We start from the raw sequence: 27299 nt of genomic DNA on the forward strand, positions 1-27299 counted from the left end.
CCCTCCCCGCAGCCCCAGACCCAGCTCCTGCTCTTCTCTGTCCTGGAACTCACAGCCCTGCACGGCATTCCCTGTCTTAGAGTGCTAATCCCTTTGGACACTGTGCTATTTGCTGGCAGATCATTACCCCCTGGCTGTGAGTCTGGCTTAGGGCAAGGCAAGAGTGGTCTTTAGAAGAGCCGTTGGAGCCCAGGTAGAGGGAGCCGTGCCCTGGGTGCCCCACCACCGTGCTCTCCCACGGGACTCAGACACACTCACACACTCATCTTCTGCGTGCTTTGACATTGCCAATCCAAGTTCGCAATAAGAAAGAAAACATGTCACCCCTGCCGTCTGGTGAAAGGGGACAGCTAGTGCCTTTAGCACCTGCCGGACCACGGGCCCTCCCCCTGGGGTCTGGGGTCTCCCGCACTATCCCTCCACCTGCTCAGTGATGCACATCCCAAATGCCTGGTTCCTGGAGTGACCAGGATGTGAATTTTGATCCGGCTTTGAAGCTTAGTAGCTGTGGGTCCGCAAGCGAGTCCCATGCCCTCCTGCCACATTTTCCTAGCTGTGAAGTTCAGGAAGAACTGCCTGGCCCCTCGTGTGCCGAGGGGCTGTGGGAGGCTCTCGGTCTCTTCTGGAGGTGGAAGCCTTCTGTGGAGAGAAACTGGAGAGAGTGAAGCAGGGTACACAGAGGCGGAGAGCTGGGGGTCTGGGGCCAGCAGGCCTGGGTTCGAACCCTCGCTGTAGCCGTGGCATCTGGTGAGTTTCCAATGTCCCCTGAGCTTCAGCTTTGTTCCCGGGGCAAGTGCTAGTTACCGCCTTGCAGGAGGGAGTGAGGACTGAGGCCAGTCACTGACCTACTGCACGCTTGGCCAAGTGCCGGGCGTGCTGGCAGAGCCGGCTCAGCGGAGAGGATTGTTTCTGGGGGTTTCCCTGCAGGGTCACCTGCCTGCCAGCTGTCCCAGTCCACACCCTGGGCCTCCAGGAGCTGGTCTCCCAAGTCCGTGCATCTTGTCTCTTGGCCCTCTGCTTCCCAGCCTCCTCGGTCCTGCACTTGAGGCCTCAGCCAGGCTGCTTTCTTACTGACTTCTGGGCCTTTCTGTGGGTCAGGGCATGCTATATACGCTGATGTTTTATCATCCTAAATACGCCATGTTTTTCCACCTTTGCTGGAGCTGCCACCTCAAATACCTGCACATTGAGGCTCGGTGCCAGCGCCACCTACTCATGAAGGCTTCTTGGACTGCCCGCAGCTCTCCCTGGAGCCCCAATTTTGCGGCCTCTTAGGGCTGTTTTACAGTCACCTGTGCTCTTGTCTGCAGGCCCCACCACAACCTACAAGCATTGGGCCATGTTTGTTCATCTTGGATTCCAGTACCCAGCACAGTACTCAGAATAGTACCCAGCACAGTACCTAGGATAGTACTCAGCCAGGACCCAACCAAGTACCCAACATAGTACTCAGCATATACCCAGCACAGTACTTAGCATAGTACTCAGCCCCATACCCAACTCAGTATCCAGATAGTACTCAACATAGTACTCATTACAGTAGCTAGCATTGTACTCAGCACAGTGCCCAACCCAGTACCCAGGACAGCACTCAGCACAGCACTTGGCACAATCAGGACAGTGCCCACCTGGACTTGGCTGCATTGAGGGACGGCCCTGCCTCACCCCATTTCTCCAGCTTTCCTGACCTGCTTCTCCTCCCCACTGAGGTCTTCCCTCCATCCAACTCCCCTGACGGTTGCCCTCACTGACTCCTTTGAATCAGAATCACTTTGTGGCTGCAGTTCAAGGACCCCTTCCTAGCTGGCTGGTGTCCCTTGCCAAGCACTTCTGGGCTGCGTCCTTGGTGGGGATGAGCTATAAAAGCCAGAGGGTAATCATCAGGGGAGAGAAGGAGGGTGGAATCTGCTTCTCAAAAGTTGACTTTGCCAGCTCAGCCACGGCCTCCAGCCCCCTGGCCCCAGGCCCACAGCACACAGGCCACTGATTGATATTTTGGTTTGGGGGCAGATGTTTCTGCTTCAGGCCAGGCAGGGCTTGTGTTCTGCTGGCCTTTGGAACTGGCCAGCTCTTCTCTCTTTGGCAGGGAAGCCGCGGGCTCACTCCCCTGCAGAGGGTGCTGGGTCCCAGGGTCTCCTGTGGCCCGCTGTCTAGCCCGTGCCTCCCTGACCAGGAATCAGGAGGCGAAGGGTCCAGAGGCCTAGAGGAGGTCACTGGGCTTTGGGGAGGGGGCCCTTGCCCTCAAGTGGACTTTCCAGGCTTGGCTGGCTCCTGGTTGTGGCAGAGAGAGGCTGAATTTAGCTTTTTCCCCAAGCTGCTGCTCCCTTCATTTATGGGGTTGGATTCCATCTGAGCTTAAAACGGGCAGCAGCTATAGAGGAACTGTTCTGCAAAGTCAAGTTTCCAGTTTCTGTGGGGCCCCAGTGCCTCCGTTGGTAAAACTGGATCACTGTGGTGTGCTATTCATCTCACCCGCTTGGTAAGTGGGCACATGGTCTCCTCCACAGCCCTGGGTGTCGGAAACATCAGATCCTTAATCATTCTTATTATTTCTCATCAAATTAAACCTCACTGGATGGCCACGCTCCGGGACCCCTGCTCCTGAGTGACATGGCATGTTCAGTGAGCAATCTTACTCAGTCGCAACATTCCAAGGTGGCCCTCAGCTCTTCAGACCCCACTAGTCACTATGGTGCCTTTGTCTCCACTTTGCTGCTCGCTGCTGAGCGGAACTGGGGGTCCCTGCTGGGTGCTGGCTTCCAGGACTTTGCTACATCCCACTGCTTGACATGGTCCCTAAGCCCCCAGCAAAACCTCTTTCCCTCTCTTGGGGAATCTCCCCGCTCCTCACCCTACCTGCTCCCCGACCCCACTCAGGGCACACGGAGACAACCCACGGCAGGAGCTTGTTTAAGGTCCCTCCTTGGTAACACATGCAGGCAGGGAGGCCCCTCTGTCTCTCATCACCACCGTCACCATCCTTGTCACCATCATCACAATAACCATTCCCATACGCAGCAGCAAAAAGGGTTGGGACCGTTGCCTATTTGCACGTGTTGGGGGAGGGTCTACAGAACTGCCCGACACTTTCTAAAGTACACTAACATATCCAGGGCACGGACGCTCCACGCAGTGGGAAATCTGCTTGTGATTTACAGCTAGCCCTCTGTATATGCAGTTCCTCAGTATCTGTGATTCCACATCTGCAGATTCAACCAACCTTGGGCTGTGGAGTAAGTACTTCAGTATTTACTACTGAAAAAAATGCTTGTCTAAGTGGACTCATTCAGCTCAAACCTGTGTTGTTCAAGCATCAGCTGTGTGTATGAGAGTGTGTGTGTACAGTTCTAAAGTTAACCGGGGGGGGGGGGAGGTAGAGCTCAGGGGTAGAGCATATGCTTAGCATGCACGAGGTCCGGGGTTCAATCCCCAGTAGCTCCACTAAATAAATAAATAAACCTAATTACCTCTCCACCCAAAAAATAAATTTAAAAAAATACAGACGTTTTTAAAAAATTTAAAAAGTTGACCAAATAAAATACGTTCTTTTCAGTCTCACATAGAAACATGTACTGAAATTGGCCACATTTACAAAGGCAGTCTTAGTCAGTCCCAAAGTATTATCACGCATACTACACCGTTCCTATTAATGAGATAAAATTAGAATTTCTCATAAAGTTAAAAAAAGGACACTAACGTATCTATGTTTTAATTAATAGTATTTTTTAAATTAGCATTATAACCCTATGAGGTAGACAAAGCTAGGATTGTTAGCACTATCTCAGGGTGAGAAAGGGAGGCCCAGAGTGACTGAGTGACCTGCCTGGGGTCACACAGCTATCAATGGGGGAGCATTGGACATGGAGGGAGCCCCTCCCCCACCCCACCCTCAGAGAAGGGTCAGACGGGTCAGCAGGCTAGGACACCAGTCTGAGAAAACTGACTGCCAGCCTCAGGGAGACAGGCTGGGGGACAGCTGGAGCTTTAAGCAGATGCTGTCAGTAAATACAGATCAGAAGGTGAGTAACAGATAGTAGCAACAGTGAGCAGTTGTGCCCCGGTGGAGAACGCAGTGTGGGCCAGGCACGTACTAATGGCTTTTCCTGTATCAGGCAGTGTTTCTATAACCCTGGGTGCGTAACCATTATCTTCCTCCATTTCATAGGCCTGGAGAATCTAAGCACCATAACAAAGGTTCCACAGGTAGTGGGGAGGAGCCCTGGAATTGGAGTCCAGTCGTATTTTCACTGCAGAGACCAAGATTTAAAGAATTGGAATAATAACAATTGTGACAACAGCTGAAGTTATCAGTGTGTTCTATTTGCTAGACGTTGTGTATCAGCCTTGGTCCTCCAAGAAGCCAAGGCCTAGATGAGATTAAATGGGCAAGATGTTTAATAGGGAAACCTCTATGAGAGAAAATGAGTTGGGAACCCAGAGAGGCAGGGAGGGACTAGGTTTGTCCGATGTAGGTCTGACCCTGAGTCCAGGAAAGTGGGGAGCATCTTGGACTGCAGTGCAGTTCTAACGGAGTTTGGCCAGGCGGTGGGGCATCCTGAGCCAGTCCCCCATCAGAAGAGTCCCATGTCCCCTAGGAACAGGCCTGCCTTCGTGTTCCTGCTTGGTCACTGGTGGGAACAGCTGAAGGAGCCAAGCCTCGGTGCAAATGGTAAACTCAGAGGTATTTCTGGAACCTCAGCTGGGGCCCTGGCCAGGCCTGCTCCCCGCAGTAGACCTGAGCAGCAGATTCTCAAGGCCCCGCACACAGGGGCACATACTTCACATGCATTTTCTCAGTTAATTCTGGGGGAAAAAAAAACAAACCTGAGAGCTAGGTACTACTGACAGCCCCACTTTACAGACGAGAAAACCAAGTCCAGGGAGATAATGAAGATGACTTGCCTGGGTTCACACGGCTGGGGAAAGGAGGGGGCTCACGTCATCTGACAGCTCCGGGCGCTTCTGTGCTAATTAATCTCCACCACCGCTTGCTTCCACCCCAGAGCCCTGAGCCGGCCGCCTGCGGTCACAGGAGAAGGGTGCAGGGGCTGCCATTTGAACCCCAGCCCCTCTGGTCTCAAAGTCCTGCCTCTCTCTGCATCATGCCCCTGTCTTCCCAAGGCTCTGCCTGTTTGCATGCTGTCTAACGCCTGGGAACTGGCTTTGTGTCCATGGCAGAAAATATGCCAGCTGGAGCCGGAGGGCTGCGTGAAGGTGGACGTGGTGCTGCGGGCGGCCGAGGCCCTCCTGGCGACCTGCCGCGAGGACCAGAAGCCTGAGATCCTGGCCCAGCTGAGGGACATCAAGGCCCAGTGGGAGGAGACGGTCACCTACATGACCCACTGTCACAGGTAGGGTGGCCGGGGACCTTGGCAGGCCTTTGCAGCTGCTGCCGACCCTCCGTGCCCACACCACGTTGGCCTGGGACCACTGCCCAAGGGACATTTCTCCAGCCCTGAGATTGCTGGGAACACAGTGTCCTCTTGGGATGTCGGCCAGTCGTGCCTGCCTCTTTCTAATTATAATCAAGCTTAATGATGATGATAGAGCCCATCGCGTTTGGCCAACAGTTAATTCTTAGTAGACTTGCCCATGTGTGCATCCTCCAGCGGAATGGCCCCACGGCCCTGGGGTAAGAAGGACCGTTACTTTGCTAGCACCTTAGCCAGGATCCTCTGCTTGTACCAGGGAGCCAGGTGGCAGGGGGTTTGTGGGGTGGTGCTTGGACTGACCTGGCATTGCCTCTTGCTCTGCTGGTTACTTGCTGTGTGGCCTTGGGAAAGTTACTTGAGCTCCCTGAGCCTCAGGCACCTCATCTGGGCCATGGGTATAATCAAGTGTTTCTTGAAGGCTGTTAGGAGGATGGAAGGCGATAGCGAATATCAAGTGCTCGGCATCCTGTGGATCCTCAGTGGACAGGAGCTGCCGGCATCTTCTCCATCTTTATAAAACCAGGATGTTGAGTGGACTGAGGGCACTTTGCACAGTGCTTTCTGCTTTTCAAGCTCTTTCTCTTGGAATTCCAAATAAAGTGGCTTGATGTTGGCTGGACAGATAGGGCCATCTCCATGTTACAGATGGGGAAACTGAAGTGGGGGTGGAGGCAGGGCAGCGCAGTGAGTCCATCATGCCCCTGGAGCCCACACGCGGGCCTGCCAGCCCCCTGTCTCCCCTGAGTGGGGACAGGCCCACCCAGCCTGCTGCACTTTGCAGACTGTGAGACACGCTCCCCATGGCAGTCTTCTGGTGACTGCTAGCGGGCACCCACGTGGTAAGAACCGGGGTGACTTTGTGCTGAGTCCCAACACCATGGGCATTGTGCATCAATAGTGGGAGTTTTAGGATAGAATTTGGGGTCCTGGTAGCTCAGGGCATCAGCAGGCTGGTCTGGAACCTGAGTCCCCCAAGCCTTAGCCCCATGGATTCTGTTTACCGGACAGGAGGGTCTTGTCTAGGAGGACTGGGGTGGGGCCCAGAGAGGGTGTCCTTGTGCCCCCCTCCCTCAGCCCCTAGTTCCCGGGAGGGGACAGCGGCCTGGCTACCCTGCCCACGAGCCGGGGTGGGGAAATGCTCACAGCCCGTGGTGTCTGCCCTCAGCCGCATCGAGTGGGTGTGGCTGCACTGGAGTGAGTACCTGCTGGCCCGGGACGAGTTCTACCGCTGGTTCCAGAAGATGACGGTGGCCCTGGAGCCCCCCGCGGAGCTGCAGCTGGGCCTGAAGGAGAAGCAGTGGCAGCTGAGCCACGCGCAGGTGCTGCTGCACAATGTGGACAGCCAGGCTGTGCTCCTGGACCGGCTGCTGGAGGAGGCGGCCTCCTTGTTCAACAGGATCGGGGACCCCAGCGTGGACGAGGAGGCCCAGAAGAGGATGAAGGCTGAGTACAACGCAGTGAAGGCCAAAGCCCAGGTGGGTGAGGGCGATGGGCTGTCTCCACCCATCCGTCCATTATCCTCTCCCATCCACCCATCCAGCCACTCATTTGCTCATTAATCATCTGTCCATCCATCTGCTCACCTTCTACTCTCCACCTGCCCAACACCCACTCTCCCACCACCACCCACCCACCTACCCACCCTCCTATCCATCTGTCTCCCCACTGAACTACCCAGTCTCCCGCTCACTATCCACCCACTCACCACCCCATCCACTTATCTACCCAACCATCCATCCATCCATCCACCCTCCTATCCGTCTCTTTACTCACTCAACCACCTCCCTCCCCACCCACCTAACCAAATCTCCTATTCGTCTGTACAGCCACTAAATCACCCGCCCATCCATCTATTCGTTCACCCCCATGTACTCATCCATCTCTCCACCACCTACTGCCCACCCACTGTGGACCCCCTTCACCTGCCTACGTACTCACTCACTACCCACTTGTCACCCATCGCCTCATTCACCCACCCATGTACTACAAAACTATCCCCCCACCCATCTGCCATCTACTCATCCACCCACCCTTCACCCTCCATCCCCCCACTGACACACTATCTACTACTGTCCACATGGCCAGTGTCGCTCACTCTTAATGCACCTGTGGGGATTTAATATGTGTGCGTTGACTGACTGACTGATGGACTGTGAGGTTCACTTCCACCCGGCTCCCCTTGTCTCCTCTATCTCCATTCCTCCCTCCTGCCCTCCTTTGTTCCTTTCCTCCTTCTGCCCTTTGGTCCTTCTTTTTGCTTTTCTTCTCTGCTCTCTTCCACCCTTTGCCTAACCCCTCTGTCCAACCTTAGACCCCATCCCTCACCTCATTCTTGTCTGGATTCTTAAACAGTCTCTGAAGTTATTAGGCTTCTTTCTTTTTTTTAAGAAATTCTATTTGGTTCTTTATTATGTCCACCATTCTTTTTATCATTGTCCTTTTCCCCTTACATTTTGCGCTCCTCCCACGTAGAGCTTCTAACCATGATCATGCTAAGCATTCATGTTTCACAGTCATCAGATTGCCCCCGTAGCTCAAGTCCCAGGCCTGGTGGTGCTGTCTGTTGGGTCTCCTGACATGGTGGATGGTTTCCTTGGGGGCTTTGTAATGCTGAGCTGTGAGCGCACCCTAAGCAGGGCCTTAGCTGCAGAATCTATGGCTGGGCCTGGCCTTGAGTCCTTGTGTTTGCTTCAGCCAGGATGCCCTGGGAATTTACCTCCAGGGTTTTTATTTTCATGTCACTGAATTGGCTTGAGGGGTTCCTAAATCAAGTGGATTCTCTGCATTTGGACCCCAAGTCAAAATTATGCAAGAGCCTCCTGGCTCTGCACTCTGAACGGTATTTTCTTTTGCTTTTTAGCCAAAGCCCAGGCTGAAACACATAGGCGTCCTTCTCAGATTGTGCTGGGGCAAAGGTTTTCCTCTAGGTCACCCTTTGACAGAGGTTGGGGTGGGGCATCTTGAGGGTTCTGCCTTTTTGCAGTGATCTCTGCACCCTGGGCTGAGAGTCTTACTTCCTCCTCTGACCTGAGCATGAAACCCACGAAGGCATCAATCAGCCACGTGAGTTTGGCGGTCTGGTTTCTGCAGCGTCTGTGCATCTGGTCCACAGGATGCCCCGCACCTCGGGTGTGTGCGTGGGTCAGTCTTTAAACAATGCTTGTTACAGTTTCTCCAGCATTTCTGGCTGGCTGCGGTGGAAGGGGTGCAGACTATCTAGCCTCCAAGGTTGCTGGAGCTAGAAGTCTCCTGGGTCCTTCAGGTTAAGGGAAATGGCTCTGTAATAAGCAGAGATCTGAGAATCCATTGGCAGGAACAGGACACTGGCACCTGAATGCTTAGGAAGGGACCTGGGGTCCAGCCAGGCTCTTGCTTCCCAGCTGTGTGGCCTCGGGGCTGCTCGCCCTACTTTTAACCTCTACCTATAACCGGCTTGTGAGGACTGGATGAGTTGGCGGGTGAGTTCTCTGAAAACTGGCGAGCGTTTTCCCAACATAAGGGATGACTTCTGCTCTTGGTAGCAGGAGAAATAGCCACACCTGTGGCCTGACACTCAGCAGGTGCTGGAAGCCATTCATGGAATGAGTGAGGGTTCTGCCCCTGCAGCTTGGAGTCTCCCTGGGGCAGCCACGCAGGGGCCGGATGGACGGGTAAGGCGGGGTGCAGCTTGGCTTCCGCAGATGTAGCCAGGCCGCCCTCCCTCACCAACTCCAAGCACCTAGAGCAATTAATAGTAATTCTCTCTCCGGCTCTGCTGGGCAGGCCCAGGCAGGGGAGGAGCCTGCCCCGTGGCCTCCTTGTTGTGACTTTACAGGAAACAGGTGCTTGTGTCAATCAGCAGAGAGTGCCTCATGCAGGAAATGGAAAGTGTGTGTGTGTGTCTGTGTCTGTGTGTGTGTGTGTGTATGTATGTGTGCATGTGCACCCCTGTGTTTACATGTGCATGCGTGTGTGTGGAAGGGGCGTGCCTGGGGCACCTGTGAGCACCACTTCTGGCCTGGAGGAGACATGATGACCTCAGAGATCCTCATTGTCACTCCAGGGCACCCTCCCCTCATTGGATCCAAAAAATCATAGAAATTACAACTCTTTCTCTTTCTTGCTTACTCTATTTAGTATGATAATTTCTAGGTCCTTCCATGTTGCTGCAAATGGCATTATTTTATTCTTTTTTTATAGCTGAGTAGCATTCCATTGTGTTTATATACCACAACTTCTTTATCTGGTCATCTGTCAATGGACATGTAGGTTGTTTCCACATTTTGGCTATTGTAAATAGTGCTGATATGAACACTAGGGTGCAGGTGTCTTTTCGAATTAGAGTTCCCTCCGGATATATGCCCAGGAGTGGGATTGCTGGATCCTATAGTAAGTCTATTTTCAGTTTTTTAAGGAATCTCCATACTGTTCTCCACAGTGGCTGCACCAAACTGCATTCCTACCAGCAATGTAGGAGGGCTCCCTTTTCTCCACACTCTCTCCAGGACTGATTGATTGTGGACTTTTAAATGATGGCCGTTCTGACTGGTGTGAGGTGATACCTCATTGTTACTTTGATTTGCAGAAATGACAACTGTTATTGGTGACCACTATCTTTCCTAAGTCTCTTCATGTCTTTGACCTCCTTTGATCTTCCCAACCTTCTTATGTGGTAGATAGAGAAGGTGTGACTGGGTCCAATTTTTAGACTTAAAAATAAAATCTAAAGGTCGGGTACCACTGGGCCATCAGAAAGAACCAGAAGTTCTAGGCGACGCCCTACGTGGGCCCTGGCTTTGGTTGTGCCCTGGGTGCTGGGTGAGTCCCTGCACCTGTGCCCCTCAGGGGGAGCCGGGGCTGCCAGAGTTCTGTGGGTGAGGCTGAGAAAGCAGAGGCAGCAGCACACGGGAGGGTTCCAGCTCCCGGACAAAGGTGCATGTTGCTTCCAAGGGATTTCCCGAGGCAGAGCCCAGGTGGCAGGGTATTGGGGCAGGAGAGTGGGGGCTTTGCCGTGTGAGGATGGGCTGAGGGGGAGGCTGCTGCCCTCAGAGTTGCCAGGTGAGCTGGTCTGTTCTGACCTCGATGTGGAAACGGGGTTGCAGGGTGACTTGCCCCTATGGGAGAAGTCAGTTCACTTTGGCCTTTTGAGCTGTTGGCTGAAGCTCACAGACGCTTGGTTTTCTCTTCCTGGCCACCAGAGTTTTCTGTTCTGACTCCCAGGAAGCCCTGTGAGCTCTTGGAAGTGGGTAGGTGGGGTAGGAAACATGGAGCTGTTTCTCGTCTCTCCCAGAGCTGGCTGTGCGAAACTGGAGGGTGGGGAGGGGCCAGGGCAGGCCCCCACAGACCCTCTGAAGTTACATTCAAACTGCTGTGTGAATGTGCATTTTGTTGGGGAGAAGAGCTGTTGCTTCCATCGGATGGGACAGTGCCATGACCTTCAGAAGACAGAAACCTCTGAGCGGGGCAAACTTCTGCATCGCCCTTAGCCAGGGTCCTCGTTAGTAAAACAGGACCCAGCCTGCAGACGTGAGCCTCCCAGGCACACCCCATTCTGGGCCCTCCAGCCCCAAACAAAACGAAAACAGCCTGGCTCCCTCCCATGCAGGTGGGGGGCGCTGCCTGTCCAGTAAGTAGCCCTTGACGATTCTTTGTGGCTCAGATACCTCCTGGTCTCCTGCTCTGTACACTTGATAAAAGCCTCACCTTGTGTTCAAAGCTCTCTTATCTCTCAAGGCAGATGAGAAAGTCGCCTTGAGGCAGGTGACTGAAATCCTCCTACCCCAGTGACAGCACAAGGCCCATGCAAGGATCACTAGAGGTCCAGGCCTATTCTCAGGGTGGGGCAGGCCCCTGGGATATTGCCTTAGTCTGCTTGTGTGGACATAACGTAATATCACACACTGGGTGGCTTAGAAAACAGGAATTTATTTCTCGCAATTCTGGAGGCTGGGAAGTCCGAACTTAAGGTGCCAGCAGATTTGATTCTCAGTGAAGGGCCTCTTCTTGGCTTGCAGATGGCAGTCGTCTTGCTGTGTCCTCACACGGTGGAGAGAGAGGGACAGCAGTCTCTCTGGGGTCTGTTCTCATAGGGGCACTAATCTCGTGGCAAGGGCCCCACCCTCGTGATTTCATGTAACCCCAATCACCTCCCAAAGGCCCCACCTCCAAATACCATCACATTGAGGGTTAGAGCTTCAGGACAGGAATCTGGGGAGGCTGCATCTCAGTCCAAAGAAGACATTGTATGTATTAATACCTCAACCGTCACCAAGGGGAGCCCATTTCATCATTTCTCCTGCTACCATTTTTACGTCTAAAAATCTGTTTCTGACATCCAGTGTGTTAATTAGCAAGGCCTCTGGTGTTGATGGAGACAAGAAGACAGAAGCACAGTGGAGGCCACCTCTGGACGGTGGCGTTGAGACCACCCCCTGGAGGGAGACTCTTTACCAGGACAAATGACCAGGACCTGGGTGAGCAATGGCACACTGTCAACTGAAAGCAATTGAAAGTCAAGAACAGACAGGCAGGCTGGTGGCCAGTAGGAGGGGTCAGATTGCTTAATTTCTCTGTTGTTTTTCATCTAATGGTTTTGTTTTCTGAAGGGCCAGGCAAAGAGGAGCAGCCTCCTCCCCGCTGCTTCCCTCGCGGCTGTGTTTGTTTGTCGGGCATCTCGGCCAGAGATCAGAGCCCTTCCTGCAGCCCCTTTGTGGAGGCAGAAATCCACGCCGCCCTTGTTCACTGGTTGGGTTTTGACATTCCTGACAACTCTGCCCGCACAGATGGTTTAATTGTTTGGCAGAACGAGAGGAGGTGGAGCCCTGTCCCGTTTGTCACCCACATTCCTCCGACGGGCCGGCCCAGCGGCGGCTGAATGGTGCTCTGTGATCTCCGCCTGGCACAGAGCGCGTCTGGATGCCTGCCCTGCTCTGCTGTGGGCCTCTCCGAGCGCCTGCTCACTATAACAGAGGCTTTTATTTACTCTGGATTTCCCCGAGTGCGGGCACCTCAGCCTTCACACACATGGAGCCGCCGGCCAGCACTCCCGTTGGAGAGTTTGCTTCACTACATGTATCACCGTCAATGTCAGTCCCCGGCCCAGCAGTTATTCGCTGCTTATTATTCCAGACTCACTTTGCTTCATCAGTGAGCCTGCCCTGTGGATGGAGAAAGCTCGGGGAGGGTGTGGGTGGGTGCAGATAACCCCGTGGGGAGGAGGATCCCACAAGGAAACATGAGCGAGATGGTCACTGTGTCTCCTTGTCCACTTTCTGAATTCAAGCATCCTCGCGTTTCCCATCTGCCGTGCGCGGCTGTTGGAGCTCCGAGCCTCACTCCCGTACGTGAGAGGATTCTCAGCTCTTCACTGAAGGACTTGGTCCTGTGCCTTGGTTTTCCTGTCTCTGAAATAGGGATATTTTCTCCTACTTGCAACGGTGGTTGCAAAGGTTTAAATGAATTATTTGAGTGTTTCTAGATTTGGTGGGAAGCTTCTCCACAGGAGGGGAAGGCACATAGAAATAGACAGGGAGGTTTTTCAGATCCACGTGTCCATCTACCCCTCCCAGCTGAGAACTGTTGGCTTTGCTTCGTAGAAGGTCAGGGCTCTCCTGGGCGTGGCCTGGGTCCAAGGCTGAGAGCTGAGGTCAGCAAACTATAGCCCATGGGCTAAATCCGGCCCAGCTCCTGACTTTTTAATGACCCATGAACCAAAAGTAGTTTTTACATTTTTTCAGTGATTAGGGGAAAAATTAAAAAGAGAATATTTCATGACATGTGAAATTCAAATGTCAGTGTCCATGATTCATTTTACTGGAATATAACTGTGCTTTTTGTGGGGTCAGGTTGAGGGGAGTTGGTAATTAGGTCTGCTTATTTATTTATTTAAATGCAGGTACTGGGGGTTGAACCCAGGGCCTCACGCATGCTAAGCACGCGCTTTCCCGCTGAGCTATACTCTGCCTCTCTCCCACCACTACGCCTGCTCTTTACGTGTTTGCCTGTGGCCGCTTATGTGCTGTAAGGGGAGCAGCACAGCAGTGGTTGAGAAGTTGCAGCAGAAGCCACGTGGCGGGCAAAACCCAGAGCATCTACTCTCTGTCAGAAACAGCCTGCCACTCCCTGGACCCGAGCGGTGATTTTGGGATCTGAAACTTGCCGCTTCAGTCTTGTCTGTATGAGCTCCCAGCATCCATCTGGACATTTACAGAATGGGAGAGGTTTGTGGTTGTTGCGAAGATACTGAGATAATGCTTGTCAATTTCCAGCATGTAGTAGATGCTTATTGAGTTGAAGCCCCCTTGTTCCCCTTTCTTGACTCTCCTTGGAAAGAAATCTCCACTGGTCGTCACGCAGACACTTCCGGCCACTCAGGAAGCATTCACTCTCAGACCCTGCTCTGAGCAGGACCAGGAAGCTGAAATCAACCCCCTTGTTGGTAGGGAGCGCTTGGCCCCCTGGAGGGTGACGATGCCGTAGATGATGCTGGTGGGGGAGCCGCAGCCTGGGGCAGTAGGCACCACTTCAGAGGAGATGAGGCCTGGAAGGTAGCAGTGCCAAGTGGGCACCTGCTCACTTGGTTTGTGGTGACAAGCACACAGGGGACAGCAAATGACAGTAAACAGTGACAGCGTTATCAAGCACTAGTTGCCCGGTGCTGTTCTGGGCTGTGCAAGCTCCGATCCATTTAATCCCGCTGCACCCCAATGAGGCAGGTCTTGTTATCAACCACACCACACAGATGGGAGAGTTGGGTACAGATAAAGGTTCATTGCATGTTCGAGGGGTCCAGAGTTCAAGTCCCAGATACAGGGCTCCCAAGCCCAGGGTCTTGATTGCTGGTCCATAGAGCCGCATCAAGGGGTCCTGTCCTTGACCACCAGGCTGCCATGCTTGGACCTGGCCTGAGAGCACTGGGGAGACATGGAGGGGTTTAAAGAGATGGTGCTGTGATTGGGGGCTGTTTTGAAAATCAGAATCTCTAAAATTAGACTAGGCCATCATTAGCCAGAGTGCATTCCACGTAATACTCATTCTTCAGAATGCTAATAGGTATCACACATGTCCACAAAAAGGCTGCTATGGTCAAATAAGTTTTGGAAACCCTTGGGTCAAATAAACAGGTTTCTTTACTACAGAACTTTATAGAGCCTCTAATTAACTAACAGACACCGGGAATCTCCAAGATAATACCATGGCTAGTATGCAATATTCCTCCACTGTATTAGACGATAAACTTTTTTTAAAAAAAGGAAAAAAAAAAGAAAACCAGAATCTCTAGGAACACAGTAGGTCTTGTAGCCTGGAGACTGTTACTTCCCCTAACATCAGCCGTCCTCAGGGCACCATCTTACGCTGTGTGGTTAGAACGTGGGTGATACTGTCTGAAAATAGAGACGATTCCAAACCATGCAGGCAGCGTCACCGCACTCATGAGGAGGTGGGGCAGCCTGCTGGTTACCCCCGTACCCTGCAGACACAGTGGTAACGGAGCAGGGATGCGGCAGCCCAGCCTTGCCTCCAGGATTGGAACCTTGGTGCTTTCACCACCAGGGGACCTTGGGCAAGTCACTTCAGCTCCCTGTGCTTTGGTTTCACCATCTGTCAAGTTAGGTTAACAGTGGTGCCATCTGATGGGGTGACCAGGAGCGTCCAACGAGATGGTAATGTACACAGAATTGTTTGAGCAGTGCCGGCACCTTGGTCAGTGCTCAAATAATAGTGTTATGTAGTTGTTACCACGCCCCCCTCTTGAGTGCCATTCCTACAACACGGCAGAAAAAAAAAAAAGCCTGCTATATGATTGAGAGGCCCAGTGCTGACATGCTTTGGTCTCTGAAGCCAAGAGTCTCTTGGCTAATTTGCTAATAAGGTAAAGAGAAGCATCTGGGATCTTTGTCTCCAGCGAAAGGGCTGAGGGTTGGTTGCACAGCATCCCCTACGTGTGTGCGCATGTGAGCGGGTGCGCGGGCGTGTGCGGGGGTGCGGGGGCACGCACACCCACTCACGCGCGCACACACACACACACATACACACACACATCAGGCCTCAAAGGCCAGGGGCAGCTGGGGTTGGGACCCTCATGGCCTGCGACTCTCCTCCCTCCCACAGAACCGAGTGGACCTGCTGGGGCGGGTGACCCAGGAGCATGAGCGTTTCCAGGGGAGCGTGGACGAGTTCCAGCTGTGGCTGAAGGCAGTGGTGGAGAGGGTGAACAGCTGCATGGGGCGCAACTGCCAGCTGACCACCAAGCACCGGCTCTCGGCGCTGCAGGTAACCCCCCCACCTCCACGCACCAGCAGGCCTCCGCCGGAGGGGTCTACCGAGGGCGTGCTCACGCTCAATGTGCTCACACGTTGGAGTTGATTTAATAGGATGGGGCAGCAGGGTGGGCACAAGAAACACAAACATCCCTGCACATAGACCCCACACGAGGAGATGCATGGATCTGGTGCAGAAGGTTTGGGGCCCCGGCTGCTCTATGGGAAAGCTCTGAGCCAGCAGGGCATTGGGAAACCCAAGGCCACAGCAGCGTGGTCTAGACCCAGGGGTCATTTGAGAATGGGAGACATGTGGCCGTATCTGGAGACATTTTTGGTTGTCACAACTGGGGTTGGGCGTGGTACTGGTGTGTAATGGATGGAGGCCAGAGATACTGCTCCACACCCTCCAACGCACAGGATGGCCCCTGACAGCAAAGCCTTGTCTGACCTCAGACGTCAGTATGAGAGAGTGAGGAATCCTGGTGCAGGCATCAGACCTGCACGAGGGAGAAGCTGGGTCCACTCTGACCTTCCTGACTTGCTGTGACCTTGAATGAGCTTCTGACCCCCTCTGTGAAGTGAGTAGGTAGGTTACCTTCGATAATTCAAGGACCACTTTATAATTTTTGCCACAGCTATACAGAACCAGTACAATTTATTTAATATTTGTATTTAAATTGATTCTCTAAAAAAAAAAAAAGATGAACTATCACAAAAAAAATCTTATATGGCTTGTCCAGCTTCCCCCCATGATCTGAAGGTAGAGTGTTACTCGAAACTGTTCATAAGCCGAGAAGGTGTAAAGCAAAGAAGCACGTACCTTTCCTTACAAAAGCGAAAATCCTCTCTGGATTTCTTTCAGTTAGTGCGAACACGTACTCGACGCAGGTCTTTTACAAAAGCGAAGTGGTTGGAAGTGAACTTTTGAAAAGCGGGGTTATCTATGTAAGAACGTTCACAGCAATCTTATTCATAACAGCCCTAAGCTGGAAACAGTTCAGATTTTTATCAGCAGTGTATTATATAAACATAGTGTAGGATAGAATGTACGTACAAAGGCATACCAGTCAATAAAAAGGAACGAAGTACCAATATACACGACAGCACAGAACAACCCAAAACCACTATGCTGCGTGAAAGAAGCCAGTTTCAGAAAATAACCTGGCTTATGATTTCAAATACATGATGTTCTAGAATCTTCTGGGACGTTAGAAATGCTCTGTATTTTGATAACAATGTGGACTACATGGGCATGCAGATTTCTCAGAACTCTTTGAACAGTAACACTTAAGATGTGTATATAGATTTTCATCAACTTACAGTGCGTCTGCCTCCTGCTAAACCCATCGTAAGTTGAAAATACTGTAAGTCAAAAATGCATTTAATAATTGCTAACTTACCAAACATCATAGTTTAGCCCAGCCGAACTTAAACATGTTCAGAACACTTCCATTAGCTTACAGTCATGTAAGACAAAGGCTGTTTTATAATTAAGTGTTGAATATCTCGTGTAATTTATTGAATCCTGAAAGTGAAAAACAGAGAGGTTTACACTCACTGCAACTGCCCAGCATTACAAGAGCGTATCCTACCATGTATCACTAGCTCCGGAAAAACATCAAGATTCAAAATTCCAAGTACAGTTTCTGCTGAAGGCATATTGCTTCCACACTTCCATAAAGTCAAAAAAATCAGACATCGAACCATTGTAAGTCAGGTACCTTCTATATTTTCTTCCATGTAAAGTGCATTTCAGTAAAAAAGTGGAACACATACACATTCTTATATATAAAATAGATAAACAACAAGGACCTACTGTACACACAGGAAACTATATTCAATTTCTTGTAATAACCTATAATGGAAAAGAATCTGAAAAAAATACATATGTATGTTTATATATAACTGAATCGTTTTGCTGTACACCTGAAACTAGCATTGTAAATTAACTGTATTTCAATAAAAAAGAATTTTAAGTAAATAAAAGTAAAAAATAAATTAAAAATAAAGTTAAAAAGTGAAAAACTATTTTGAAGGTGTTTTCAAGTAAAACAGAGTTAAATATGTTTTTAATTAAAGATTTTTTAATTTTAAAAAATAATAAAATTATAATTAAAATTATAATTAAATAAAAATAATAAAATTAGAATTAAATAAAAAGAATAAAACGAAGATTTTTTAAAAATTAAAAGCCGATGAACATTTATTTTAAAAGAAAATTTATATTGTGGTAAATTGAGTATCAGTATTCATTCATAATTTGCTGATTACCATACAAATAGATATCATGAATTCAAATGGAGTCATTAGGTTCGGTTTGGCCCCATACTTTCGCCAGCTGAAAACAAGCCTGAGGCTGCCTCTGTCTTTGTTAAAAAGGAAGATTAACGAATGTCCAAGAATGCTAAAGAAGCTAAATGAGACTCTCCCCTTGACTTAATCAAATGGCTTGTAAAAGACTTGGGGAGGGAGCGACCTCCTTGTTGGCGTGAAGGCGGACGGCCTGCCCCTCGGAGAGGCACCTCTGGCTCTCACCCGGGAGTCCAGGGCTTAGTGCTTGGCGTGACGTTCCTGGGGGCCCTGGGAAATGCAGTGGGTGTTTTCTTCTGCCCCTCATGTTTTTTCCCGCCCCCTCACCCACTTTAGGACATCGCCAATGACTTTCCCAGGGGTAAGGAGTCTTTGAAGAGGCTGGAGGAGCAGGCCGTGGGGGTCATCCAGAACACCTCTCCTTTGGGTGCAGAGAAGATCACCGAGGAGCTGGAGGAGATGCGGAACGTTCTGGAGAAGCTGCGTGGGCTCTGGGAGGAGGAGGAGGGGCGGCTGCGGGGCCTCCTCAAGTCCAAGGGAGCCTGTGAGCGGCAGAGGAAGCAGCTGGAGGCCGAGCTGGCCGAGTTCAGGAAGGGCCTCCAGAGGCTGGAGGAGGAGGGCCTTGAGCCTGCAGCCGAGGCGGGGACCGAGGACGAGCTGGTGGCCCGCTGGAGACTCCACTCGGTAAGCAACTTTGGCGAAGCCACAGGCCAGACTTGGTGCTGTGTGTGCCTCAGGGCATCCCCCCTTGGACCTCCTCTGTGTCGTGGCAGAATCATCTAAGTCTCCAGTACACTCACTCTGGTTTTCCTGGATCTTTGGTAATCCAATTTCCCTGAGCATAGTAGACAAATTGAGTGTTTGTGCCCATTTTCCAGATGAGGAAACTGAGGTCTGGAAAGCTTTTTTTTTTTTTCCTTTCCCCCAACATCCCCAGGATCACACGATGAGTAAGTAGGAGATGGATTGGTTCCAGATTTGGCATTCCCTTGCCTGATGGTAAGATGTCGTGGGGAGGGACTTCCTGAGCACAGGGCAGGGAGGGTTAGGTCAGAGGGAAGGCTCTTAGTGCAGAGATGCAGAGGAACAAACATAATGAAGGTTCTGAAGAGACCAAGCAGGTGCGTCCATCCTGGGGAGGGTGGGTGGGTTCCAACCCAGACACGTTGTCCAGTCAGATCCCCCTCCCCGTCCTCCACCTGGGGGCACTCTCACTGGAGGTTTGACTTGAGGACGGAGAGATTTTTCAAGTAAGGATTAACACCCTCCCCCACTCCTATCATTAGTTATTAACTCAGCGGATTAGCTCAATGTCAGTTCCATTAAAGGAAATACCTGAAAGAAAAGCCACCCAGATCCCGCCTCCACTCCACATTGTTCTGGTATTTTTTCCTCTTCCTTCTGACGTTTGCCATGTGCAGAGATATTTGTGTGAAGGTAGAAACAGAGAGCACACACCCTGTGGGCTCACTCAGCCTCGAAGGAGGCCGGGTTCCACTGCAACGATCAACTTCGCACAAAGGGGTTGTTTCCCCTTTGGGACTGTGTGTCCCGGCACGAGGTAGAGGTGTGCGGCAGGTGTTAAGGGCCGGGACTCTCAGATCGCACTGGCCGGGTCCACGTCCTGGCTCCTCTCCCTGCCAGCTGGCCGGCTTTGGGAGAATCACGTTTTAGTCTCAGTTACATGAGAAATGGACGTGGTCGTAGGAGGACTGACCTCACACATTCCTTATGAACATGTGAAAACAAAAAGTGCTTCGAGCAGCATCAGCGATTGATCGGAGAGTACTGGCTTTTAGGAGGAGTTCTGGGTGAGGGACAAGGTCAGAGGGTGCAAACTTGGGAAGGTAAGGCCTGGAAAGCCCTGCCAACACTCCCTGCCACGACAGACACCTGCCCGGGCCCAGTGATGTTTCAGGAAGGCTTTCCTGAGGCGGGAGGCTGACCGTGTCCCCGCAGGGGCTGTCTGTCCCACCCAATTCGGGGGTCAATTATGACCAAGCTGTGACTCACTGGGAATCAATGAAAGGGACTCTCAGACTTTATTGGAAGACTTTTGTTCTTAAACTAGCATTTATGTAGTAAGACGTGCTCCTGCTTTGTACTCAGTGTCTTGTCAAAACGGGGTGGTCCCATGCCCCAGGCCGTGCAGCTGCGAAGGGCTGGAAGTGTCCTGTGGGAGCCACTCCTGCGGCCACCTCCCTACCTACCCTGCCTCCTACCGAGCATGGGCCCAGGAAGAATTAAGGTCGAGATCAAACTCCGCACTTCCCAGGGCAGCAGGAAGGGCCACAGCCAAAGTGTCTGAAGTGCCAAGTGGAGCGGTTCGGACGTGCTGGGTGAAAACACCCTCTTGCCCTGCCCATCACAGTAACCGGATTCACCGAGCACTTTTAGATCATTGCTTCCTCTGGTGCTGAAGAGGCAGGTTAAAAGCCAGAGGGCCCGGCTCCAGTGTCAGGTCCACCGTTTCCCAGCTCTGTGACCATGAGAACACTCTTAGCTGGAGCTTACTATCGGACGGGGACACAGAGAGTTACCTTCCAGGATCATTGCAAGGCTCAAATGAATGGGACCCCAGAGCACGCAACATGGTGTCACTGTTCCCTAGATGTTACTCATTTGTATTATTAGGTGCTAGTTTCGGTCGGGACAGCGCTGTGAGGCAGGTGATGGTAAAGAGGAAACCAGTTCATCGAGAGTAAACACCGTGCTTGGGGTCTCGGTGCAGGAGCGGGGAGAGCGGGGACTGAGTTCACGGGGGCCCCCGTCCCTGCCCTGGGGGACAGTTTTCTCCCAGGCCAGCCCCCTCCCATGGGCCATGCTCATCCTGCTGCACACACAGCCCCATCCTGTCACAAACCTCACTGCCCCTCGGGTGCCATCTGTTGCTGCAGGCGACCCGGGCGGCACTGGTCGCTGAGGAGCCGCGGGTGGACCAGCTGCAGGCCCAGCTGAAGGAGCTCATCGCTTCCCACCAGGACCCGCAGACACTCTCGGACAGAGTGGTCGCTGCCATCCAGCAGTACCAGAGGTACTGGGCAGGCTGAGGGCGGGCCGGGACCCCACGCTCAGGGCGCCCCTAACACCATCTCTTAAAATAATCCTCTCTCCTCTCAATGACTGGCTGTTAGAGGCTCTCACTGGGCTCTGGCACTGTCCCCTTCGCACAGTATTTTGCATTTTGCTCCAAGAAGGAAGCCTAAACTCTGCTTTTTCCCATGCTAAGTGGCCCTTCATTCATTGCCATCAGGTCTGTTTCTACAGCTTAGCACAGGGGACGGGTCCGCATGTAACGGTCCAAGGGGAGGGCTTTTCCGTAGGCAAGCATCTTACCCCTGCCTGCTGACGGCGCTGAAGTAAGCACCGGGGCGCATCTTCAGACCAACCTCTACCTCCTCCTCGGCTCATGGGCTCGGGCACAGCCAGGTGTCCAGCTTCTCCGCTCAGCAAAGGCCAGCCGATCAAATGGCCACCCTGTGTGGAACCGGGCAGAGTGTAAATTTGGAATCTGTACGTGTTTTTACTACATGAGGCTCAGAGGTGTTCCAAACACAGCCCAACTCTCCACATCTCTGTGGCACCTCTCATTCCCCTACCTGATACAGGGGCGTTTTCTAGAATGATCTAGGGAGCTCCCGCCTTGCTGGATGTCTCTCACCCAGCAGGCCCCACACCTGTACATCCCGAGCAGGGGCCTGGGTCCCCCAAGGGCTGCTAAGCTGGTGGGGGGGGGGCTGAATCCCTGGTGCACAGAGTGGGCAGGGGGCTGGGGTGGCCAAGGTCGCCCTGTCCCCCATTGTTCCTGTTGAGGTATCAGGTGCTGGTTATCTATGACCAGGGGCTGGACATTGTATTCGAAAAATTATTTGTAGAAATTTGTTGGGCCTAGAAGAAGGGAATCTTAAGAAAGGATTCTGCTTGCTTCTGCAAGGTGCCGGGGGTGGGCAGGACCGTCTAGGGTCTCGGTAATCCCTCTTCAAGGCTTGACTCTTTCCCTGGTCGCGAAGCGGGGCCGCAGGTCTGTATGAGGCCGGGCTGTGTCCTCCAGGGCACTGCTACCCAGATCCTAGGCTTCAGGGTCCCACAGACACCCCAGCCTGTGGGGTAGGAGAGAGCCCACCCTGGGAGCCGCACAGGCCAGGCTCTCTGGGGGTCCAGGCAGGGGCTTCGCCCCCGCACTGACCCCCTCTCTCCTCTCCACCCACCCTCCATGGCACTCGCAGCATGAAGGCGGAGAGCACCAGGCAGCGCAACGCGGCGGGCGTGGCGCTGTGGCAGCGCCTCCAGCGGCCCCTGCAGGCCCTGCAGCTGTGGCGGGCTCTGGCCCAGAGGCTCCTGGACGTCACCGCCGGCCTGCCGGACCCACCCTCCATCCACACCTTCCTGCCACAGATCGAGGTAACCGTGGCTCTGTCAGGAGGGCTGATTGACACAGCTGGGGGAGGCCACCAGCCAAGCGTGGCATTTCAGCCACTCCTGCAGGGAAAGGCGTGTCCCTGGGCCCTCCAGCTGTCTGGGTAGAGCTCCTGGTACCCTGTCTGGCCAGTTCTCAGCGTACAGTGTACACTTGTAGTTATCGGTGACAAGTCATCCTCAATTATGGGGTAGAAGGCAAAGCCTGGTGCCTGGGTGACCCTCCCACACCCTTTGACCTCAGGACCCCACTGCAGGCAGCCCTGGGAGAAGCAGGAGCAGTGCTGAGAGAGCAGGATGCCAGGCACTACCTTTACTGTGTACCAGTTGGGAGGCATGTGGCAAGTGACAGAAATCCTGACCAGGGATGGCTTAATACTCAGAGACTTTCAGGTGGTCCCAGAGCTGGCTTGACAGCTCAACAGTATCGTCCAGGCCCCGGGCTCTTTCCAGCTCTAAGCCACGTCTCCCCGAGGTGGCTGCCACCGTTGCAGGCACGCATCCTCACGTGAACAACACCTTGTGCAGGAAGGAACGGCCTGGGGGCGAAAGGGCTTTGTCCATCTGCCATTTCCAACAGGGAGGCAAAGTTCCCTCCCCAGGAGCCCCGGTGGACTCCCCTGACATCTCGTTGGCCACGCTGGGTTACATGACCACCGCTGAACCAGCCACTGGCTGAGGATGGTGGGATTGCCAAGACTGGCTTGTACCGATTATAGACATGACCCTGCCTTAAAAAATGAGTAAAGAAGACAATTTAGGTGATACAGACAAACTTTATTTCACACTTTATGAAGCGGACAGTCCTTTTGGAGAACTGAAAAATGGGCAGGAAGGCAGGAAGGCTTTATAGGATAAAGAATAAAAAAACAAGGGAGAGAAAAATATAAAATATCTGACTGGCTGGGGCCACAGAGTCAGCCTTGTTTGGGGTGAGAAGGGCCAGAGCCGCCTTGGCGTTTGGGTGCTAGCTGGCTGGGTGCCCTGCGTTTCCGCTCAAGGGAAGCGTTTATAGGGACTGAAGTTTTGGTTTGTTGCCGTGGCAGCCATCTTGACCTAGAAATTTATTTCAACACCTGTCCGTGGGCACTTGGCCACCCAAGCCAAACCCTGGTTGTTTGGTGAGGAGGAGGAGGAATTAGGTTGGGTGAGCAACTGGCAGTGTCTGCCCCAAACGCCTGTCAACTTGGGTGCTGTGACTTGGCTGTAAACACGGCCTGATGGTCGCTCGGAGCTCCGAAGCCATAAAAGGCTTCTGGGTCTAGAGATGCCAGGACGTAGAGCAGGAAGAGACACAAACAGCTCAGGGGTGACCCCGTTTTATGTTTATATTTATAATCGCTTTGATTATAGACATCATACCTACTGGGAGAGTGTTAAGATTTCTGAAGAAGAAAACAAAGCCATTGACAACCCCACAAGCCACAGGACCCACTGTTAACACACTGGGGCACTTTCTCCAACACTTTTCTGCCCAACTTGATATTTCTAGGGGGAAACATTAACCAGGGTTGGCCCCTTCTCACTCACAAGCACTCTCCTCACCCACAGACCTGTGCCTGCATTTTGGAAAGTCTACCCTCATGATTTTCCAGTTGGGATTCACACTGGGACAAGAGTTTGTTTTCCCTCTCCATTGTTCTGAACCTTCTTGGCATGACATTTCCTTCCTGGGGCAGTCGGGGGTGGTCCTGTGGGCTCACTTCCCCCTAGGCTCCAAAGAATGATGGTGTATCTTTTTGACATACTCCTCAGGGCTCCCCAAAATGAATTTCATGTGTGCCACAAACCTCAGTTTTAGGTCAGACAATCCCAAATATGCCCTTTGTATCTGATGCAAATCCATCTAGCCATTTTTGAGAGATAAGGCCACTGGTGGACAGAAACTTTAATTAATCATTACCATATTTGTGTATTTGGGATCATGATATAGAGCTGTATATTCTGGTCTTTTTAGTTGACACATTTCAGCATCATTTAAAATGGTTCAATAAAGCCATCACTTTAAGTGGCTGTAGAACATTCCATCTGGGGGCATGCCATTATTATTTTTTTAAGTATTCACAATTAGATAAATTAGGTTGTTTCCAATTTTCATTGTGGATGAGGGATCGGAGCCAGGGAGAAGTTAGGGTACTTGTTCAAGGTGAGGCTGCTCAAGTGAGGCAGAGCTGGGGCCAGAACGGTGGGTTCTGGACTCTCATTTAATGTTCTCTTCCCTGTTCTCACTTTGGCTCCTGGAAACAGGCGTTTGAGGCAGGCAGAACAAGTCTTTATCATTTGACTGCTGGGGAAACCAAGTCTCTCAGAGGGGAAGCACCTGCTCAAGGTCACACAGCCATTAGGTGACAGGGCTGGCTCTGACCCAGGCTTGTCTGACTTTCTCAACTGTGTCACGATTATATTTCATCCTGCCCTTCTCACTGGGGCAGAAAGCAAACCAGGACCTCCTTGAGGCAGGAGGGAGGTCCTGTCTTTCTAGAGTGTGACCCAGGAGCGGTGGGTCGGAACACGTTGGACAAGGACCATAGTTTGTTCACGTTTGGATGCTGCTTGCTGGCTGGGAGTATGTCTTGTCTGACTGTCACCGGCCTGCCCCGGTGGGGTGGATTTCACAGGCCAGCACTCAAGTGGCCAGCCTCCTCTTTTCTTGACTCAGCTCCTACGTCTAGCCTCAGAGCAGGGATCTGCAAAGTTCCAGCCAAAAGCTGGCATGGCTGGTATATTAGTTCCCTGGGGCTGCCATAACAAAGCACCAAAAACTGAGTGGCTTAAAACAACAGAAATTCATTCTCTGAAAGTTCTGGATGCTGGAAGTCCAAAGTCAGGGTGTCAGGAGGGCCTCGCTCTTTTCAGCATCTCTGGGGGAGAATCCTCTCTTGCCTCTTCTAGCTTCTGGTGTTTGCCAGCAGTCGTTGGTGGTCGCTGACTTGTAGCTCCATCACTCCGATCTAAAATTCAGGTCCTCCCTCCGCATTTCTGCCAGCCTGTTTCTCCTGTTGGCCCCTTCCTCAGAAACTAGCACCAAGGTGCAGCCTCCCAGGCAGTTGCAACCAGAACACAGGTGCCCACCCGGCGGTGTCTCAAACTTGGTTGGTTAACGGAGGCCTTGTCTCCCACAGGCGGCCCTGGCAGAAAGCTCCCGCCTGAAGGAGCAGCTGACGATGCTGCAGCTGAAGAAAGAGCTGCTGGGCGGCATCTTTGGCCAGGAGCAAGCCACGGCCCTGCTGGAGCAGGTGGCCACCTCCGTGAGGGACAGAGACCTGTTGCACAACTGCCTTCTGCAGAGGAAGAGCAAACTGCAGGTGAGCCCGCCCATGGGCCCGCAGCACACAGCCCAGATTTCCAGGGAGGGGGCACCCCTCCACCACACGTGACTGTGCGGCCCTGGGCACATCCCCACGACCTGAGGCCCCTCATCTATAATCTGGGTAGAATTATTGCATGATCCTTCCTACCTGTCTGCCCCCTGATCCTGCCCCCTGCACCTGCCCCCAGTTGAACTGATCAGCTTTCTGCAGAGAGCTGGGAGGTGTCAGAGTGGAAAATGAGGAGAAAAACTCCTGTCAGCTTTAAACCATGGGAGAGTTGGAAGCTATTATTCTTAGGGACCCACTTCTAAGTGATCACACAAAATCAAACATGTAACGGGATGTGATGGACAGTTTATTCTTGTCTGTAACAAGCGTTTGCTGAGCATCAGATGATGATGATGATCTATGGGCCAGGCACCTGCTGAGAGCATCACATCCCTGGTCTCATCTCATCCAAGCAGCAATCATGTAGCAAACATTAATTTAGGGTTTGCAGGGTACATGGTCTCTGTTGCAGCTTCTCACCTCTGCCGTGAGAACAGCATGAGAACAGCTAGCTGTATGTTAACGGACATGGCTATGTTCCAATAAAACTTTATTTACAAGCACAGGCCTCTGGTGGGATTTGCGGGATGTGGTACAAGATGTAGTTGGCCAGCCCCGGCTCTAGAGGGCACAGCTGCTGTTAGGTGAGGACACCATGGTGACTCTGAGGAGGAGCGTCTAACTCCCTCAAGGGCTCCAGGAGGGCTTCCTGGAGGGGGCGGCATCTGAATGAGTACAAGCAGGGCAGGAGAAGGCTGGGAAAAGAGCAGCTGGTCTGTGAGTGTCTGGTTGTGCCACAGGGGGCCTTGAAGACAGCTGATCTGTGTCCTGCCTGTCCTGTCCCTGCAGAGCTCCCTCACTCAGCACAAGGACTTTGGAGCAGCTTTTGAGCCCCTGCAGAGGAAGCTCTTGGATCTCCAAATCAGGGTCAAAGCTGAGAATGGGCTTCAGCGGGACCTTCAGGGGAAACAGGCCCAGCTCTCCAGGTTGCAGGTAAGGGGTTCCCCTGCTCGGGTGCTCAGCTGCGTCTCAAGTCAGCTCGCCCGCAGTAGCGGTAACCAGCAAGGCAGCAGCCAGCTCAAGCCGAGAGCGAGACCCTCCCTTGGGGTCTGACCTCTCCTCTCACCTGAATCTCTGCTGACGCACCTGCTGGGTCCTGGCCTCAGCAAGGCCTTCAGCACCTCCAAGCGGCTGATTCTTAAGCCTCACGAAATGATAAGCTGTCCTCTTGCTTCTCCGTGGTCCATGTCTAACACTGGTACTTGTTTCAAAAGTCGCTTTGCTAAGTGTTCCGAATGTGTCCAGAGGCCTTCAGTTAAATAAACCGATTTGGGGATTAAGAAAAAATGTTTTAAAACACATGAACTGTACACAGGCTGATCATCGGCTGAAGGAGAAGCTTGCTGGTTTTTAAAATGCATGTGAAACAACAATGATCTTCTTCAAACCCAAGCACAGCTCATACATGAACTAGGAGTGTTCTTTGGAAGACATGAAAAATGGTGCTTTGGGGGCTTTAAAACTAAAGCTGGGATGTGATT

General features: G+C 52.3%; 1 protein-coding gene across 2 annotated transcripts in view; it reads left to right on the top strand.

The window, feature by feature from the left end:
* The window catches only part of SYNE3 (spectrin repeat containing nuclear envelope family member 3), a 90137-nt gene that overhangs the window by 40508 nt on the left and 22330 nt on the right, over nucleotides 1–27299 (top strand). For both annotated transcript variants that reach the window (XM_074365071.1, XM_010968751.3), the window contains exons 3-10: nucleotides 5179–5351; nucleotides 6598–6907; nucleotides 15522–15683; nucleotides 18320–18667; nucleotides 20881–21017; nucleotides 22210–22384; nucleotides 25522–25704; nucleotides 26608–26751. In XM_074365071.1, coding sequence (XP_074221172.1) covers nucleotides 5179–5351; nucleotides 6598–6907; nucleotides 15522–15683; nucleotides 18320–18667; nucleotides 20881–21017; nucleotides 22210–22384; nucleotides 25522–25704; nucleotides 26608–26751 — 1632 coding nt within the window. The remainder of the gene's footprint in view (nucleotides 1–5178; nucleotides 5352–6597; nucleotides 6908–15521; nucleotides 15684–18319; nucleotides 18668–20880; nucleotides 21018–22209; nucleotides 22385–25521; nucleotides 25705–26607; nucleotides 26752–27299) is intronic.

This window comes from Camelus bactrianus, chromosome 6 (genome assembly GCF_048773025.1).
Source record: "Camelus bactrianus isolate YW-2024 breed Bactrian camel chromosome 6, ASM4877302v1, whole genome shotgun sequence".
Classification (NCBI taxonomy): Eukaryota; Metazoa; Chordata; class Mammalia; order Artiodactyla; family Camelidae; genus Camelus; species Camelus bactrianus.